The sequence below is a fragment of the Pristiophorus japonicus genome, chromosome 17 (genome assembly GCF_044704955.1).
Source record: "Pristiophorus japonicus isolate sPriJap1 chromosome 17, sPriJap1.hap1, whole genome shotgun sequence".
NCBI classification, from domain to species: Eukaryota; Metazoa; Chordata; class Chondrichthyes; family Pristiophoridae; genus Pristiophorus; species Pristiophorus japonicus.
The window spans coordinates 28,214,396-28,233,074 of record NC_091993.1 but is presented as its reverse complement, the minus strand read 5'-3'; the positions used below and the strand labels follow the sequence as shown (position 1 = coordinate 28,233,074).

Here is an 18,679-nt window from a genome sequence, read left to right as displayed (position 1 = left end):
TTTGTGTCTTCCTTCGTGAAGATAGAACAGAAGTATTTGTTCAATTGGTCTGCCATTTCTTTGTTCCCCATTATAAATTCACCTGAATCCGACTGCAAGGGACCTACGTTTGTCTTCACTAATCTTTTTCTCTTCACATATTTATCGAAGCTTTTGCAGTCAGTTTTTATGTTCCCTGCAAGCTTCCTCTCGTACTCTATTTTCCCCCTCTTAATTAAACCCTTAGTCCTCCTCTGTTGGGGCCCAAGTTTCCACATGATTCGCGCCTGATTTTTAGGAGCAACTGGTGGAGAACGGACTATTTTAGAAATCGCAATTCTCCACATTTTTTTTTCTGCAGTTCTAGTCAGGTAGAACAGTTCTAGTTTAGAACAGAATTTTTTCTTCAAAAGGGGGCGTGTCTGGCCACTGACGCCTGATTTGAAAGTTTCCACAGTGAAAATGTACTCCAAACTAAAGTAGAATGAAGCCAGTGAAGATTTTTGTAGAACTGAAAAAACCTGTTCTACACATTAAAAAATCAGGCGCAGGTTACAAATTAGGCGTCCAGAACGAGGTGGGGGGGAGGGGGGGAGAAGAGAACTCATTAAATTCGACAATAAATCCTTATTTATACTTCTACAAATATTATACAAATAAATCCAACCTGAATAAACATTTATAAGCCAAGAAAAGATTAAATAAGCCATCTTCCTACCTGTGTGAAAGTGCTTCAGCCAGGGAGAATTCTGCAGCCGTTCGTGCCGCTGAGCGGGAGGGGAGGCGGGGGTGGGGAGAAAGCCGTTCGTGTCGCTGAGCGGGAGGGAGGGGGAGAGAGAGAGAGAGAGAGAGAGAGGGGGAGGGAGGGAGAGAGAGGGAGGGGGAGAGAGAGAGGGGGAGGGAGAGAGAGGAAGGGGGAGGGAGAGAGAGGGGGAGGGAGAGAGGGGGGTGGAGTGGGTGTCGGGTCGGGTCTGGTCGGCGGAGGGCGGGGGGGGGGAGCGGGTGTCGGGTCGGGTCTGGTCGGCGGGGGGGGGTGGGGGGAAGCAGGAGCTGGCCGTGGGAGGAGCCTCATTCACGCAGCCCCAGTGAGGCCATTCAGCCAGGGCTAGGGGCTGCGTGCTTCGGGCCCCTCCCACACAGTTCGGCGCCTGGAGCTACTGCACTTGCGTACCGACTGTAGCGCGCATGTGCAGAGGTCCCGGCACTTTTCAGCGCAGGGACCTGGCTCCGCCCCCCCACAGCTCGTGCTGGCTGCGCCGATGGCCAGAGGACCTGTAAGTAGGTGGAGAATACCGAGGATTTTTTTAGGCGCCGTTTTAGGCGCGAAAAACGGTCGCCCAGCTCGGAGGGGCGCCCGTTTTTTTTCTTGTGGAAACTTGGGCCCTTGAATTCTAAATTCCTCCCAGTCCTCAGGTTTGTTGCTTTTTCTAGCCAATTTATATGCCTCTTCCTTGGTTTTAACACTATCCTTAATTTCCCTTGTTAGCTACGGTTGAGCCACCTTCCCCGTTTTATTTTTACTCCAGACAGGGATGTACAATTGCTGAAGTTCATCCATGTGATCTTTAAATGTTTGCCATTGCTTATCCATCGTCAACCCTTTAAGTATTCTTTGCCAGTTTATTCTAGCCAATTCACGCCTCATACCGTTGAAGTTATCGTTCCTTAAGTTCAGGACCCTAGTTTCCGAATTAACTGTGTCACTCTCCATCTTAATAAAGAATTCTATCATATTATGGTCACTCTTCCCCAAGGGGCCTCGCACAACAAGATTGCTAATTAGTCCCTTCTCATTACACATCACCCAGTCTAGGATAGCCAGCTCTCTGGTTGGTTCCTCAACATATTGGTCGAGAAAACCATCCCTAATACACTCCAGGAAATCCTCCTCCACCGCATTGCTACCAGTTTGGTTAGCCCAATCAATATGTAGATTAAGGTCGCCCATGATAACTGCTGTACCTTTATTGAACACTTCCCTTATTTCTTGTTTGATGCTGTCCCCAACCTCACTACTACTGTTTGGTGGTTTATACACAACTCCCACTAGCGTTTTCTGCCCTTTGGTATTCCGCAGCTCCACCCATACCGATTCCACATCATCCAGGCTAATGTCCCTCCTTACTATTGCATTAATTTCCTCTTTAACCAGCAACGCCACCCCGCCTCCTTTTCCTCTCTGCCTATCCTTCCTAAATGTTGAATACCCCTGGATGTTGAGTTCCCAGCCTTGGTCACCCTGGAGCTATGTCTCCGTGATGCCAATTACATCATATCCATTAACTGCTGTCTGCGCAGTTAATTCTTCCACCTTATTCCAAATACTCCTCGCATTGAGGCACAGAGCCTTCAGGCTTGTCTTTTTAACACACTTTGCCCCTTTAGAATTTTGCTGTAATGCAGCCCTTTTTGTTTTTTGCCTTGGGTTTCTCTGCCCTCCACTTTTACTATTCTCCTTTCTATCTTTTGCTTCTGCCTCCATTTTATTTCCCTCTGTCTCCCTGCATAGGTTCCCATCCCCCTGCCATGCTCCCCAACAGCACTAGCAAACACTCCCCCGAGGACATTGGTTCCGGTCCTGCCCAGGTGCAGACCGTCCGGTTTGTAATGGTCTCACCTCCCCCAGAACCGGTTCCAATGTCCCAGGAATTTGAATTCCTCCATTTTGCACCACTCCTCAAGCTATGTATTTATCTGAGCTATCCTGCAATTCCTACTCTAACTAGCACATGGCACTGGTAGCAATCCTGAGATTACTACTTTTGAGGTCCTACTTTTTAATTTAGCTCCTAGCTCCCTAAATTCATCTCGTAGGACCTCATCCCGTTTTTTACCTATATCTTTGGTACCTATATGCACCACGACAACTGACTGTTCACCCTCCCTTTTCAGAATGTCCTGCATCCGCTCCGAGACATCCTTGACCCTTGCACCAGGGAGGCAACATACCATCCTGGAGTCTCGGTTGCGGCCGCAGAAACGCCTATCTATTCCCCTTACAATCGAATCCCCTATCACTATAGCTCTCCCACTCTTTTTCCTGCCCTCCTGTGCAGCAGAGCCACCCACAATGCCATGAACTTGGCTGCTGCTGCCCTCCCCTGATGAGTCAACTCCCTCAACAGTACCCAAAGCAGTGTATCTGTTTTGCAGGGGGATGACTGCAGGGGACCCCTGCACTACCTTCCTTGCACTGCTCTTCCTGTTGGTCCCCCATTTACTATCTGGCTGTGTACCCTTTACCTGTGGTAAGACCAATTCATTAAACGTGCTATTCACGTCATTCTCAGCATCGTGGATGCTCCAGAGTGAATCCACCCGCAGATCCTGTGCCGCAATGCGGTCCATCAGGAGCTGGAGGCGGATGCACTTCCCACACACGTAGTCGTCAGGGACACCCGAAGTGTCCCTGACTTCCCACATAGTACAGGAGGAGCATAACACGTGTCCGAGCTGTCCTGCCATGACTCAACCCTTAGATAAACTTAATTTGGCAACAACAATGCTAAATGTTACTTACTGATAAAAGAAAAAAAAAAAGCTACTTACCAATCACTTACCCCCTTGGCTGTGACGTCACCTTTTGATTTCTTTCTACTTCCTTCGAGAGGCGGAGAGGTTTCGGCAGGGAGTTCCAGAGTTTAGGGCCCAGGCAACTGAAGGCCACGGCCATCAATGGTTGAGCGATTATAATCAGGGATGCTCAAAAGGATAGAATTAGAGGAGTGAAGACATCTCGGTGGCGGGGGGGGGGGAGCGCCGGGGGAACGTTGTGAGGTTGAAGGAGATCACAGAGATGGGGAGGAGCGAGACCATGGAGGGAACTGTGGATGATCCTGATCCTCATTCATTATTATGAGGGCTCTCGAGTCTCTACTGCATTATCCGATCCCAGTTCCGGTCCTACATTTGGCCCCAGCATCCCAGGTTAAGGAAAGAAAACTCATCCAGGCCTTCTGCTCTTGGTTGTTCTGCCAGGGTTCCCTGCACCTTGGATAAGATACCGAGGTCCAGTGTGTCTGTTTGTGGATGATAATGATCCACTCGCATTGTTTGAAGAAGAGCAGGGAGCTCTCCTAGTGTGCTATCGACAATTCTCCCTCAGCTTATGGTATTACATAGAACTTTACAGCGCAGAAAGAGGCCAGTCAACCCAACAGAACATTGCCGGTGCTTATGCTCCACACGAGCCTATGGGCCCAAATTTCCCTAACCTCTTTTTCTGGCGCCCTCAGTCGAGCTGCGCCACTGTTGTGCACCGAAAAAAGACCTCCGTATTTTAGCCGCTCCCCAGCCTCTCCTCCGTCGTGGCACAGCGTGGCCCAATGGATTGGGGGAGAAGCCAGATCCCGGCGCTGAAAACAGTGTTGGGACCTCTGCACATGCGCGCTAGAGTCTGTGCGCATGTGCAGTAGCTCCTGGCAGGCCGTTTCTGCAAACTGTGTGGGAGGGGCCAAAGCACGCCGTCCCTAGCCCTGGCCGAATGGGCTCCCTCATCGGCGGCCCGCTGCATTCCCTAAGGTAGGACTTCTATTTTTTATTTGTTATTTACTGATTGATTTTGGTGCTTTAGGGGCAGGGTTCCTTCTATTTTTTTCCTTGTTATTTATTGATTGCTTATTACTTAGGTCTTTGTGCTTTAGGGGCAGGGTTCCTTCTATTTTATTTGTTAATTAATTGCTTATTACTTTTTGTGCTTTGTTTGGTGTTTGGTGCTTTAAATGTAGTTACTTGCGCCGATTTCTTAACTGCGAGTAAGGTTTTTCTGTGCGGACAAAAGTGGACACATACGCTGCCCTAAGTTAGTTTAGTACAACTTTTTTCTGGCCAAATTGGCATAAATGATGTAAGTGGCTGGGAACGCCCCCTTTTGAAAAAAAAACTGACCTAATCAAAAAATCTAACTAACTCACTTACACTGGTGCAAATTAAATGGCCATATTTGCAACTAAAAAGATACACCAGAAAAATCAAGTTACACCAAAAAAATGGTGCAACTCATGGGGAAATTTGGGCCCTATATCACTAAATATATATTTAGCCACCAATCATTAAAAATAGATTTCATTGATCATTTATTTCATGTTTGTGAAATCTTGTATGCAATTCTGAGAGATGGGATTAGGCGTTATATAAATACAATTTTTTTTTCTTTTTAATTGAGGCTGTGTCCTTGAACCTTGCCTGGCACACTCATACAACACAAGTGTACCTTTTATATTTTCTCTGTGCAATCCTTAGGTTAATTATAGGAGTAAAAACTTGTAATAACTAACGGCTATGGTTAAAGTCTATTTGGTTTAATGACGATGTACTTGTAGGGGTCCCATTATTTCAAGGGGAAAACTACCATGCTAGATCTATTTGCTGGGCATTGCAGCTCAGTGTGATCTTTTTGTATGATTCCTTTCGAAACAAGATTGAACAGGCTACAAGAAGAAACATGTCACCTTCTGCACAGCATCCCTCTTTGCTCATTCTCCATCGCAATCTGCGTTGTTATTCTGTATTTGATCAATAATGCTACAGTGTTCCGCTGAACTCCCCTCTCCTGTTAGGTCGGCAAAATAAGAGAGAACGCATGATAAATAGTGGTTAGGTGATGCAAAGCTTTGATTTTTATAAGCCTGTAGTAGGTCAGGTGTGCCAGTGACAAAGATAGAAATTGATGGTATCTCTGCTACTGTTCCAAACCTCGACTCCCTGAAACTCTCCAGCTATTATTATCACGTGGGTTGCGTTGTGTTGCGGGCTATGTGTGCATCTTTAGAGAGAACCCTAACCCGGGATACTGACCATACAAATTATAAATTGAATGGAATGGGTGAGTTGGGGAAAAAAGGCCCTTTTATATTCCTTTTTAATAATACGCAAAAAAACCTCGCATTTATATAGCGCCGTATCGCATTTTCATAATGCATTTCACATGGTGAATTACTTTTAGAATAAAGGGATTGTTCGAACGTAGAAAAATGCAACAGTCATTCTGGGCTTGATTTCAGCGAAGCTGTAGAGAAGTTTTAGTTTAATGACGACATCTGCAACACAGATGAAAGTCACTCGGTTTTCAGGCTGTTACTTGACAGATTCTTGGCAACGATAGCAAACTTTGGCAACTGAACGCATGCAGCTCAATAAATGAAAAATTGTACTGTAAAATGAAGCTTTAGGAATTAGAAAATCAGGAAATCCAAGGTACTTTTACGCTTTCAACAAAGTATCGTATTGTACCTACTGCAGAGGTAAATCAGCTTGGATACCAGCTACGTTTTGCAGGTTAGATCAGAAACTTTGACAACTGTATTCCTGCAGGTCAATCAATGCAAAATTGTAGGTAAAATGAGACAGTGCTATTCATAGTAGGAGAAGAGATACTCTGGGTGCTTCGTACACCAATTAAATACGTTCCTGAAGACTCCTTCTGGTTGGTACTTCGATCAAAAAGAAATATCGACCAGAGGAAATCATCATGATTGCATTTACGATGTTGTTACCCAGAGGGGTATATTGCCAGACCGGCACTGTTCCTGTGCGAATGCTTAATATGCATGTCCTAAATTCAACCATTTTAAAACAAATGGATTGTGGAGCTTTTTAAAAAAAAAAGTGCACAGCGGAATTTAGTACGTGAATTTAATGGGAACTGTGCCAATGGGAAAATATGCCCTATAATGACCAGAAAAAGTACCCCCTCCCCCTCTACATACCACGTTTCCAATTTCCTCATTAAAATAGATGTTTCTTTTCTCCCAACCAGAACAACCAGCTGTTTTTAGCCAATAGGTGCTGAATTAGTTTTAGGATGTACATGCCACTATCAAACTAAAATACCCCTACATACCAACTCTGATCAGTTTATCATTTAACAAGGAGGCTGTGAATGATTATTCTTGTTAAGGGCTTGTTGATTGCAAATGACTTGTTAAAGGTCAGTGGAAAGAAATATTGCAGGGGGATGTAAATGGAACATAAATCCTAAACTGCTGCTCGGGGTTTGTTGCTCATTAACAGAAAGAAAGGGAGGATCACCAGAATATTAGCAGCAGTGATTAGTGCAATGAAGTTTGGAGCCCTACAGCACCATTGTCAGTTATTACACAGTGCAGGGAGGAGATGGTTGAGTAGGTGCACAGGGGGCAAAGGACTAAAACTGCTGTAACAATGAACTACCCTGGGGACAGAGTCGACCATACCAGACACCTCTATCTGGACCTCCCCAAGGACCACTGCACAATGAGGTTCGGGTTCAGCCGAATTGCTGTGACTGAGCTGTGTCAACTGATCTGCAAGTCGGACTTGCAGGGACTACAATGTGAGCAGGAGTGAAAGGGATTAATCTTAACTTGGGGCGATAGTGTAAAATGGCCGATATCGAATTAGATGCCCTTTATATATCCCACCCAATTTTCCCTTCCATTGGCAAACGAACCAGAGGCGACATGAGGAAACATTTTTTTTAACAGCGAGTTGTTGTGATCTGAAAGGGTGGTGGAAACAGATTCAATAGTAACATTCAAGAGAATTGGATAAATACTTGAAGAGAAAAAAAATTACTGGGCTACAGGGAAAGAGCGGGAAGTGGGGTTAATTGGATAGTTCTTTGCTGAATGGCCTCCTCCACTGTATCATTCCACGGTATATAATGGGAGGCTAATTTGATATTGGCCATTTTACAGCATTTCCCCAGATTAAGATTAACCCCAAAGTCTCTGCTCGCACAGAATCTGCCCAGGCGCCAACAGGGGACAATTCAGGAGTCTGTTGGTACGTTGTTCAAGCTGCATTTAAAACATAACTAAAGCCTTGTTTTGCCAAACCACAGGTGAATACACTTCCGCAGCAACCACCAGAAACAGTTAGAGTTTTGCCAGATTATAACTTCTCCAAAGGATAGGACATTATTGGCAGCATGCATCTAGTCATTTATTTCAGTGCAAGTGGGTCTTGTGTTTAGTTTGCATTCCTACTGTGCTTATCCATTGAGACTGTGTGCTTTTATATATTATGTCTATGGCATTCTTTCTGAGCTCCCGTAGCTGAGAGAGTCAGGGTGGTGGGTGGCATCTGAATCAATTGGTTAGCTGCCTGTGATACAGAATGCCCACTGCCTCCATCTGCATCCACCACCGATGTACATTTATCAGTGCCAGGAGCATCCTTTGCTTGAGTCGCTCGGGTCTCAGTGCTTTCTGAGGCATTGCTTGAATCTACCTTTGCAGTTCTTCATGGTGACATAAAACCGCTGCTGACATCACTGTTTCTCAGCTAATTTGCCTCTGCACACATGTCCCTGTGTTCATGCTCACATTGATGTCACATATTTCACAACTGTAAACTATTGGATCAATGGACACACCTGGTTGTCAGTGTCTCAATCCAATTTCCATAGGTGCGGTGCTTTATAGAACCTCCTTCCCTATTATGTGCACTAAATTCTCTTTGAAAGTAGTTAAAGGCTTACTCTGTAGGAACCACCATCTTTACCACTCTTGCCCTCCTGTTGCATGCCAATTTAGCCTAATATTATAACACAGGATGGTTTCAGCACTATAAATCATTTGCTATTGTGGCATGTGTAATGCAATTTGCCTACTAGTTTTCCTAGTTATACCTTCTTTGCTACATCCTTCGTAGCATTGATCTATAAGTTTTTGCCGATAAGTACCAACACCTTTGTATTCCATATATATATCCTTCATCTCCAAATTATTTATTTCTGTGATAAAACTGCTCCGAGCATCTATCTATAACTACAGAGGCCTAGAAATTCGTCTCGGGTGGTGGTGCAAAAGGTGCAGTGTCTGCTCTGCTGCCGTTATACGCAGCATCTGATTCTCAGCTCCATTGTGGTCAACGGAATTAAATTTCAGACACTGCGTATAATGGACAGGCGGCTGATCCGATACCCGCCCGCTTTGCGTCATCTCCCGAGATGAATTTCTACCCCTAAGATTTTTTAATTCATATTAATTTTTACAAACGCCTTTCATCTCCACGTTAAGGACGGCGATGCTCTTCTTCAACATGATCTCATTCCAGGTCTTTGGAGCAGTAGACAAAGAGTTGGCCCAGGTACAGCCTGCTAATATTTGTGGGGCTGCCTTCTTGGGCTTCATTTGTCAAATAGGCAGACCGACAAGTGCTCAAACTATATCCAGGCCATTAAGTCAGACTTTGCAAACATTTTCTGCAGCCATTTGTAAATACTTCTTTTCTTTGAATAAATACTGTTAATACAAAGCTGGATTAACTATGTTTTCATCTTTTATACTAGTTAAGTAGCTCATCAGCTGCTTGATAAATGTGAAATGAGAATTATTACAGGTACGGCATAATTGGAAATTTTTCTTGCTGTTCCTATTAGCAAATTCATGTTGCACAAAGCCAGCCACAGTAAAATCAGGAGCATGCACAATTTTGATTATTAAACACCACCGAAAATATGATTATTCACTCTTTGAGGAAAAGAAGGGAAATATTCCCCAACGTATAATACAGTACACAGCTTGGCTAGTGGTGCTGTGCATAAAACAAACATAATATAACCATAACATTAGTCAGAAGATTATTGTAAAGCAGCACTCGGAAACTGGCTGGGAGCAGGCACTAATGTGCAGTTAAAAAAAAACACTTTCGTAGAGCAAACTTGACAAAAGCAATATTGTGAATGTTTTTTTATCCTGGTGCTGTTGCCTCTTTAGCTGTTTGGTTTGTGCTCCGTTTATATCCTATCTACTAGATGTCATAATGAGCATGGTTCCCCTGGAACGGATGATTTTGAGCTCAAAGAAGTGGACAAACTACCATGACAATTTAGTTAATTAACTCTGATCATTTAAGAGCCATATATTTTTCACAACATGCCCTTGTCATTATGGGCAGCATTGAAAGTCAGGTTTGTAGAGCTGCAATTTGCTACCATTACGTGACTTTCTGCACTTCATTGAAACCATTTGACTTGTCTATAAACAGGCATTACTCAATCATTTGACACTTAATTCCCTTGAATATATATGGAATTTACATTGAGGTGCTTGCAGTCAAATATACTGAGAATGCATTTAAAATGGAGGGATGAAAACTGTGATTTTAAAAATAAAATCAGCAACTGAACAGGGTTATTAGCACATATCCAAATTACATACAAGTGCTTAACAGTACCCATTGTGCACAAGTGTACCTTGGCTCCATTTATTTTTATTCCCCATATTTTTATAATAAAAACTGCAATCGACATTTATTGTTCCTCTTGAATGTGATCTGGCCTGTGTCTAATCCATTAGATTCCGGTTACACTGCAGTAATTCAAAAATTGCGTTTTGCATTCATAAAATTTTTACAAGAAATACACGAATTAATACAGTGTCATTGTGACAAAAATAGGAGCTAATTGCCAAGGCAGAGCTAAGGAACAGATGACTACAATCAGTATACTTTCAACCCAGCATTTGGGAAGTGAAGGTCACCCCCATCTCTTATGACAGAAGAACATTTGTTGGTAAACAAATTAATCTTTCTAAAGGTCACCATTTGTTTAAGTTTTTATCCAGCGCTTGTCATCTGGAATACAAGACAAGCCTGTCATTCAGCCACGCAGGGTGCAACAGAAACGTGCTGCATGGATGCAGTAATGGTGTTCCAGTGTGTTTCAGCATTCTTCGGTAACATGCTGCCTGATTGGGATGCTATGGGCTGCTGGTTTACAGCTGTCTGTGGGCATGATAGAGGTCCAGCCATGAATTACAATAAGATAGGTCCATACTTTCTGACTGGTGCAAGCTGGACTTCTGCCTGGAACTGACATTCTCAACGCTATCAGCCAGCACATATCTCTTTTTTTTTCCCTTTTTTTCTCCTCTTTCACTTTATGCTACTTCTGCTCTTTTTTTTTTAAATTCTCATAAAGCAAAGCTTGAAATTTCAATAAAGTTCTGCATCAAGTAAACTCTGCAGACATTTTTTGCTACATCATCAAGACAGCCACATTTCCTGTAAATGCCTACTGTTTGCTCATTCAGATTGCAGTATCCTTATTTGTCCTCTACATTATTTGTCACAAAACTGTCTTCTGTTTTGAAGCATTGTTGCTTTACATTGAGCATTTAATTTTTAACCGTCCCTGGAGTAAATGATAGCAGACATGCGCAGCAACCATGTCTCTTAAAGAACTGCTATGATTGCTAATTTTTCTTACATATTAGCAGTCACTGTACTTCAAAGTAATTCACTGTATATGAAAATCTGAGCAACAGTTCTGAGTGATGTAGTACGTGCTATATTAAGTATTTTAAAAATGTTTACAGTGGTAAAAATGCTTGAAATAGAGAATGGAGTACTGCCTATGCCAGAAAGAGTTTCATTAAATACGTTAAATGGTATGACATTGAAAAGTGTAGAGGAACAAAGGGACCTTGGAGTGCAGGTCCACAGATCCCTGAAGATAGCAGGCCAGGTAGATAAGGTGGTTAAGAAAGCATATGGAATACTTTCCTTTATTAGCCAAGGCATGGAATACAAGCGCAAGGAGGTTATGCTTAAACCGTAACAGGTTAGGCCGCAGCTGGAGTACTGCGTGCAGTTCTGGTCACTGCATTACAGGAAAGATGTGATTGCACTGGAAAGGGTGCAGAGGAGATTTACAAGAATGTTGCTTGGACTGGAAAATTTTGGCTATGAGGAAAGATTGGATAGGCTGGGTCTGTTTTCTTTGGAACAGAGGAGGCTGAGGGGAGACCTGATTGAGGTGTATAAAATTATGAGGGGCCTGGATAGAGTGGATAGGAAGGACCTATTTCCCTTGGCAGAGGGGGTCAACAACCAGAGGGCATAGATTTAAAGTAATTGAGGGGAGGTTTAGAGGAGATATGAGAGGAAATGTCTTCACCCAGAGGGTGGTGGGGGTCTCCAACTCACTGCCTGAAAGGGTGAAAGAGGCAGAAACCCCCAACACATTGAAAAAAATACTTGGATGTGCACTTAAAGTGCCGTAACCTACAGGGCTACGGACCAAGAGCTGGAAAGTGGGATTAGGCTGGATAGCTCTTGGTCGGCCGGCGCGGACACGATGGGCCGAAATAGCCTCCTTCTGTGCTGTAAGTCTCTATGATTCTATGAAATACGATTTTCTTGATGCTTACTGATAATCGTTTAATAGTTGTAATATGTACTCCCATTCCCTCCTACTTTTATATGCACAGAATGCACTGCAAAGGATCATTGCAGAGAATGGTCTGTTTCTGCAGCAGTTTGAATGGAATAGTTTAAAGGTTGCCAAGTACGCAGGAAAAGAAAGAAAAGATAAAGCAAAACTATAGGGCATTAATTCTATTCCTTTTGGGCCCTTCCACTTTCTGGCCTTAATTTTGGCCGAGCCCATTTTTCGGCGCACTTACTGGAGTTGCGCCACTTATCTGTGTTCTGAGGTGCACCAAAATATTTTGTTGCCACTTTGGCCGCTGTCCAGCCTCTTTACTGCAGTCGCGCAGCGTGGCCAGTCGAGTCGGGGGTGGAGCCAGCGAGTTGTGCCGAAAGCTGTGCCGGGACGTCTGCACATGCGCAGTGGCGTCCGCTGGTGTAGCGCTGCCAGTCTGCAACAACAGTAGGTCTCTCTCACTTTCAGAGCATGGTGATGGACTCCTTCAGGTAAAGTTCTCTGCATTTATTCTGCCTCGGTTGTTGGGCTAGGGGCAGGCAGGAGAACTGATAGTGCTCCTGCCTGCCGGTGATTTCTATCAGTTCTCCTGCCTGCCCCTAGCCCTGGCCGAATGGCCTCCAGATTGTACTCAAAGGAAACTCTTTGAGCATGGCTCCTCACTGAGAGTGTGGGACTGCTGAGTTTACCCTATAGTTTTAAGACAGAGTATCTTGGTGAATTTGTTTGTGCATTAAGATAAAGGCTGAGGAATGGAATATATTTTTCCTTTATGGAACTGGTTGCACTTAGTACTGTCAGGTTGAGCAAATGTTTCTTGCAGTGTCGAGTTTCTATTTTTATGTAGCCTATCATTCAAGGTTTTATTTGCAAGGTTTGGTGGTTTGTAAGGCTTGGTGGTTTAAATGCAGATCCTCTCCACTTCTCGCCCCTATCCCAGGCCGAATGGCCTCCGATGTACCTACCTGTGCCGATTTCTTTAACTCTCTGCAATGGTTTTCTGAAGTGGCCACATACCCTGGCCTAAGTATAAATGGAGTAACTATTAGCTGGCCAAAGTTGCCTAAATTGGCAGAACTAGCGTAGGTGGCTGGTAACGCCCCCTTTTGAGAAAAAAAAACGAACTTAAAAAAATCGTAACTAACTCAGTTACGCGAGTGCAAATTGATTGGGGAAAATGGGGATTTTTAAGTTACGCCAGAAAAACCAAGTTACTCCAAAAAAAACAGAGCAACTCCTGGCCAAAATTGAGCCCATTATATGGAAGTTGGGATAACTGTGCCTCCTAATGCCCTTACGAAAAGACAAGCGTACAACACTGAATTCTGGCTTTCCATATCTCCCAGCCAAACAGGCTATGGCTAGAGGTGTCAATCATCTGAGGAGTACTGGTGAAAGGCGGGAGGTTCTTGGAAGTGCTAGAGCATCATTTGTCTAAATTAATGATGTATCTGACTCTTAATATCCACATGAGAGAGGAGACGCTCATCCCATCAGACTGGACCAGAGTTGGCTGAAGGGGGAAAAGTGTCTCAACATTCCCTTTCACCTAATTCACCATTAGAGATGGAAAAAATGTACAGAAAACACAAAGTTTATTTATAAAAATATGCAGTTTAACAAAAATAATGTGTGCTAACATTGGTGGGGAAAACATTTAAAATATTTTGTATATGTACAAAAAAAGCAGTAATTAAAATGGAAAGCCTTCAACTGAAAGCCAGAAAAGGCATAATGTAACCAGCAATAATTTATTACAAGTGTATATACCATAATAACTTCAGATGTCAACAGTGAGCCATTGATTTTTGAACCCCTAGTGGGCTACACTGATGTTTGCTGCAAGTAAATGCACGTGAAATTCACAACAAAAGTTTATAGCCAGTACCTCATCAAAAGAAAAAAAATAATAATTCATAGCTTTTCTTTCCAGCAGACACCATTGCAAAAACTTGTTAAAGGTCCTACAATTGACAAGCTCGCCGTTTTGCCTGCTCCTCAGCGTGAAGATCCATCCCTCCTTCCTCCATTTGTATCTGAAAAAGATGCACGGAAAGGTCAGTAGCGCTACAGGAAATCACATGTTGTGGGCAACGAGGTCAGGCAGGAGCCAGTTCAAGGATTTTGTTTTGCTGCATGAGTCCTAACTACAGCAACATCATTGTAATGTATTTGCTTCATGGGTTCTTTGCTTAAGAATTCATAGCAACACTTTTCTATTAAGAACTAGTTGGTTTATTAATAAAGATTTAACAATCACACTACACATTAACAGTTCATTCACTAGGCTCACAACTGCTTACCTCGTCGTGGATGACCTGGACTCAAGTGACTGGGGCTTTATTGAATCTTGGTAACATCACGTGGCTGGCTAAGCCACTCACAATGCAACAGCTCTACAACTATTTTTGTAGAAACCATAATCAAGTGCCCCCTGATTAAAGGGGGGGTCACACTCCAAAAACTTTTCAAGTGGCCCCTTGTTTTTTTTTTGTTTTTTTTGAGGGCACCAAAAACACACATTATACAAGTGCCCCCTGGCTAAAAGTAGGGTGGGGGTTTCGAGGGCACTAAAACTGACAAACTTAAAGACAAATTAAACTTTACACATGGTTCAAATTAAAATTTGGTTGCCGGGTGTGATGATGCATTCCAGTCCCTCCGGTGCCCACCTCCCGCGGAAGGCCGCAAGTGTACCGGTGGACACCGTGTGCTCCATCTCCAGGTACACTCTAGCTCGGATGTAGCAACAGCTCTACAAACCTGTGAGCATACTCACAGGTGCATACATTATAATCATAACCACAATTTTTTTGTGTGAAATTTGTGGTCGTATTGGCGTGGGAGACTAGTGCTCCTGGAGCTGACCACTCGGTCCTTATTGGACAGAATTTCTCCAGGCTCTGCATGAAGTCTTGACACAAGTTGGGGCTGGACTCCTCCATGCGCTGCAACATTGTATGCAAGCTCGCTGGCAGACTGCTCAGTGTACCTAGCATTTCCTAGCGTATGCCCATCAGCCTTCTTCAGTAGCCTGGCCCCTTGAAGTTAGCATCTGTATTGTCTGCAGCAGAGCTAGTATGCGATCTTGCCTTCCAGCAAGCTGGCACCTGTGGCATCTTAAATCCCCCCCACCTTAATTCTTGCACATTGGTGCTTGCTGATTCACCATGTGACGACCCGTCCTCTAGCCCACCTTATAATTTATGCGTGGTGCCAGTCTCTGAGCTGGTGCTTGCTAGGGTGAAATTGGGTGACGCTGCATCTTCCTGAAGTGGCAGAGGTAGCTTCACATCTTCAGCATTTGAAATGAAAGAGAGGGACATGTAGTGTGAAGAGGGAGCAAAGAAAGAAGTGGCTGGTGAAAGCATCTGTAGTTTGTCATGCAGAATGTGTAAGATAAGATAGAAGTAGGAAGGGAAAAGGAAGATGCATGACATCTGCTCCATCATTGGCACTCGCCACAGCCATGACACTCGCCCTTCCTGTGATGGCCTGTCGCTTTCTTCGACAGGGGACAGGGTGTGGAGCCGGGCTTGGTGGTAGCTTCTTCTCTGGAGTTGTGCATGACCTTCTCCTGCAAGAAAGAAGGGAGTGTGCTGTGACATCCCTATGAGGTCTTTAGAGACAGTGCCTGTTATGGTGAATAGATGGTATGCAATGCACCAGATATGAGGTGTGGGGAAGTGAGGGTTGCAATAGTGGTGAGTGTGTGAGTATGAGGAGAAGGAGGTGAAATTAAATGTGTTAGTGATTGTAGCAGACTGAAGGGAAGCAGGGAAAGGGAGAATTGTTAGCAGTGAGGCTGGAGGTGTGAGCAGAGAGAAAAAGAGCAATATTGTTACCTTGACCATTCTGGTGAAGTCGTTGAACTTTTTCCGGCATTGCAGCCCTGTCCTTGTAGCTAAGCTCCTGGTATTGACCTCCTCTGCGATCTCTTCCCACTGGTGGCGGAGGTGTTGCCTGTAGGGCTTTCTGCCTGATCTGCAGATCTTGCAGCCATTTCTGTGGTGAGAAATGTTTCCTTGTTGCCTGCTGCCAGAGTGCACCTCCTCTTTTAAGAGGTGCTGGCTACCTAGAAGTGCCATTCGATTTCCGCCACCCGGCATCCACCCACCCCCCGCCACCCCCAAATCAGGTGTTCAGCCAATGAACAACACGGGTTGCGCTGGCTGCATGCTGGAATCATTTTAATTCTATGCCATGGTGGTGAAGGCCAGGGTCTAACCCATGGCGCTGCCCAATTCCCTAAAGCTATAACATACTACTGCATCAAATAGTTATTTTGCATTACTCACAGTTGCCACTGCTAATATTTTGCTTCTCTTATAGGTATTCTAAGCTTGATTGAACGAGGCCTAATTCCTCCAGCATCTGATCTGATTCTTCACCCACCAGCTTTGCAACAAAAAGCAGCAATGATTCATGATATTGAAGAGAAATATAAGAAGTCACCCCAGGAAATATTCGGTAAAAAGAATGCTGAAGACTTTTTTCTGGTTATTATAATAATAATAACTTTTAATTATATAGCGCCTTTAACGTAGTAAAACGTCCCAAGGCGCTTTACAGCAGTGTTACAAGACAAAACAGATACATTTGACACCGAGCCACGAAAGAAGAAATTAAGGCACATTTTAGGTTTTAAGGAGCCTCTTAAATGAGGAAAGAGGTAGAGAGACACGGAGTGGTTTAGGGAGGGAGTTCCAGAGCTTAGTTATATACATTGCAGCCCAGTAAAGACATTGCGTGGTGCAGCATTAAGCCTCACAGACCAGAGGGTCCGGGATTCAGTTTGGGGTCTGTGCAGAGTTAACTGATCTTGTTCACAAAAGCAATTGGAGCCCTGCAGTTAACCATGGTGCCCCTAGCCTAAAGAGAGGGGAAATAAATTATCCAGGGTCCCCAGTCCTGATTGCTTTCCAGGGACTCCTGCCGCAAATTGTGTGGGGACATTGGATGAATATACTATTAGGCTCAGTTGTGATGCCCTCCTTGGTTGAATGACCCGGCAACACGCAATGCTCTGGGCTTGCACGTCAAGAATGACCACATTAGTAAAGTATGGAGGGCAACCAGCATCTTTGGAACCATCCCCATCATTATTCAGCACCTTCGGGAAAAGAGGAATTAAAAATAAAAATGCTCAAGAAATTGTATCGGGATCTAAAATACAGTTGGTAGGCAAAGTAAAAATAACAAGAATACAGAAGTAGAGCCAATTTTTACCGTGCAATTTACATGCAGAATCTTGCAGCAGTACATATACAGAGGATACATTACGAAGAATTGTAGAATATGATTCATGTCCTATAAGTGACCTGGCTCATGAGAACGAAAGTCGTGGATGAGTTACGGTCAGTGTCACAAGTAGGATATAAATCATTATCCCATAGGTCTTCCGAGCTATTCTGTTTAGACTATACATTAAAAATTAATTGGGTAGAGAGGTTAAAAAAAGAAGACCGATTTAATGGTGCACTGTATTCCTTTGAGCATTGGTTTCAGAGTGGCTGGAGGCTGTGTGAGCCCTCGTTACTGTATTGTGAGGTATGGATTGGGAATGTTTACACTTTCAACATTCCCTTCAAACGAACTCTCAAAGGAAAAAAGAGATTCCAGTAATTAGAATGTGAAGTCATTTAATTTTCATGAAGTATCAAAAATATTAGTTGTTTTGTTCCATTTAGAAAGGAAGAATTTATATAACACCGTTTATATCCTCAGGAAGTCCCAAAGCTTCATACTCAATGAAATACTTTCTTGAAGTGCAGTCACTGTTATTTTGTAGGTAAATGCCGCAGCCAATTTGCACAGAGCAAGGTCCCACAAACTAAATGGGATATGAGGCCAGTTAATCTGTGTTTCGGAAGTGTTGGTTGAGGGATAAAGGTTGGCCAGGCCACTGAACAAAATTCCTTGCTCTTCTTCGAATAGTACCATGGGATCTTTTACATCAACCTGAATAGATGGCTAGGGCCATCCGAAAGACAGCACCTTTATCAATGAAGCACTCCCTTCAGTACTGCACTGATAGGTCAGCCTAAATTGTGTGCTCAAGTCCCGAAGTAGGGCTTGAATTCATGACCTTTTGATAGAGACAAGAATGCTACTGTAATGTATTTGCTTCATGGGCTCTTTGCTTAAGATTTCATAGCGACACATTGCTATTAAGAACTATTTAGTTCATTAGCAAAAGGTTTATCAGTCACACTACACATTACCAGTTCATCCACCAGACTCACAACCACCTGCCTCATCGTGGATCCCCTGAACCCAACTGACTGGCTAAGCCACTCACAACGCAACAGCTCTATCAACCTGTGAGCATTCACACAGGTGCGTGCATTACAGCTACCAACTGAGCTAGGCTGACAATTTATGGTGAATTTTGTGCTTATTAAGTGGAGTGAAGTTAAGTGCTGAGGCAATGAATACTTTCCCATTTTGGGCAGACAGTGCCAGCTCACTCAACCTTTGCAATCCACCTGATACCAGCATACTGTAGCCTGTCTAGTTGATGCTTCCTTTCCACAGGAAATGTGATGA

The 18,679-nt window shown here is 43.8% G+C and overlaps 2 protein-coding genes across 4 annotated transcripts in view; both read left to right on the top strand.

Moving 5' to 3' along the window:
• c17h15orf61 (chromosome 17 C15orf61 homolog) overlaps window positions 1-18,679 on the top strand; it is a 333,965-nt gene that overhangs the window by 164,338 nt on the left and 150,948 nt on the right. The gene's annotated exons all lie outside the window — the stretch shown is intronic.
• iqch (IQ motif containing H) overlaps window positions 1-18,679 on the top strand; it is a 182,352-nt gene that overhangs the window by 26,683 nt on the left and 136,990 nt on the right. For 2 of the 3 annotated variants that reach the window (XM_070858532.1, XM_070858530.1), the window contains exons 6-7: window positions 14,064-14,187; window positions 16,463-16,600. In XM_070858532.1, the coding sequence (XP_070714633.1) occupies window positions 14,064-14,187; window positions 16,463-16,600 (262 nt within the window). The remainder of the gene's footprint in view (window positions 1-14,063; window positions 14,188-16,462; window positions 16,601-18,679) is intronic. The other variant, XM_070858531.1, reaches the window with a different exon arrangement.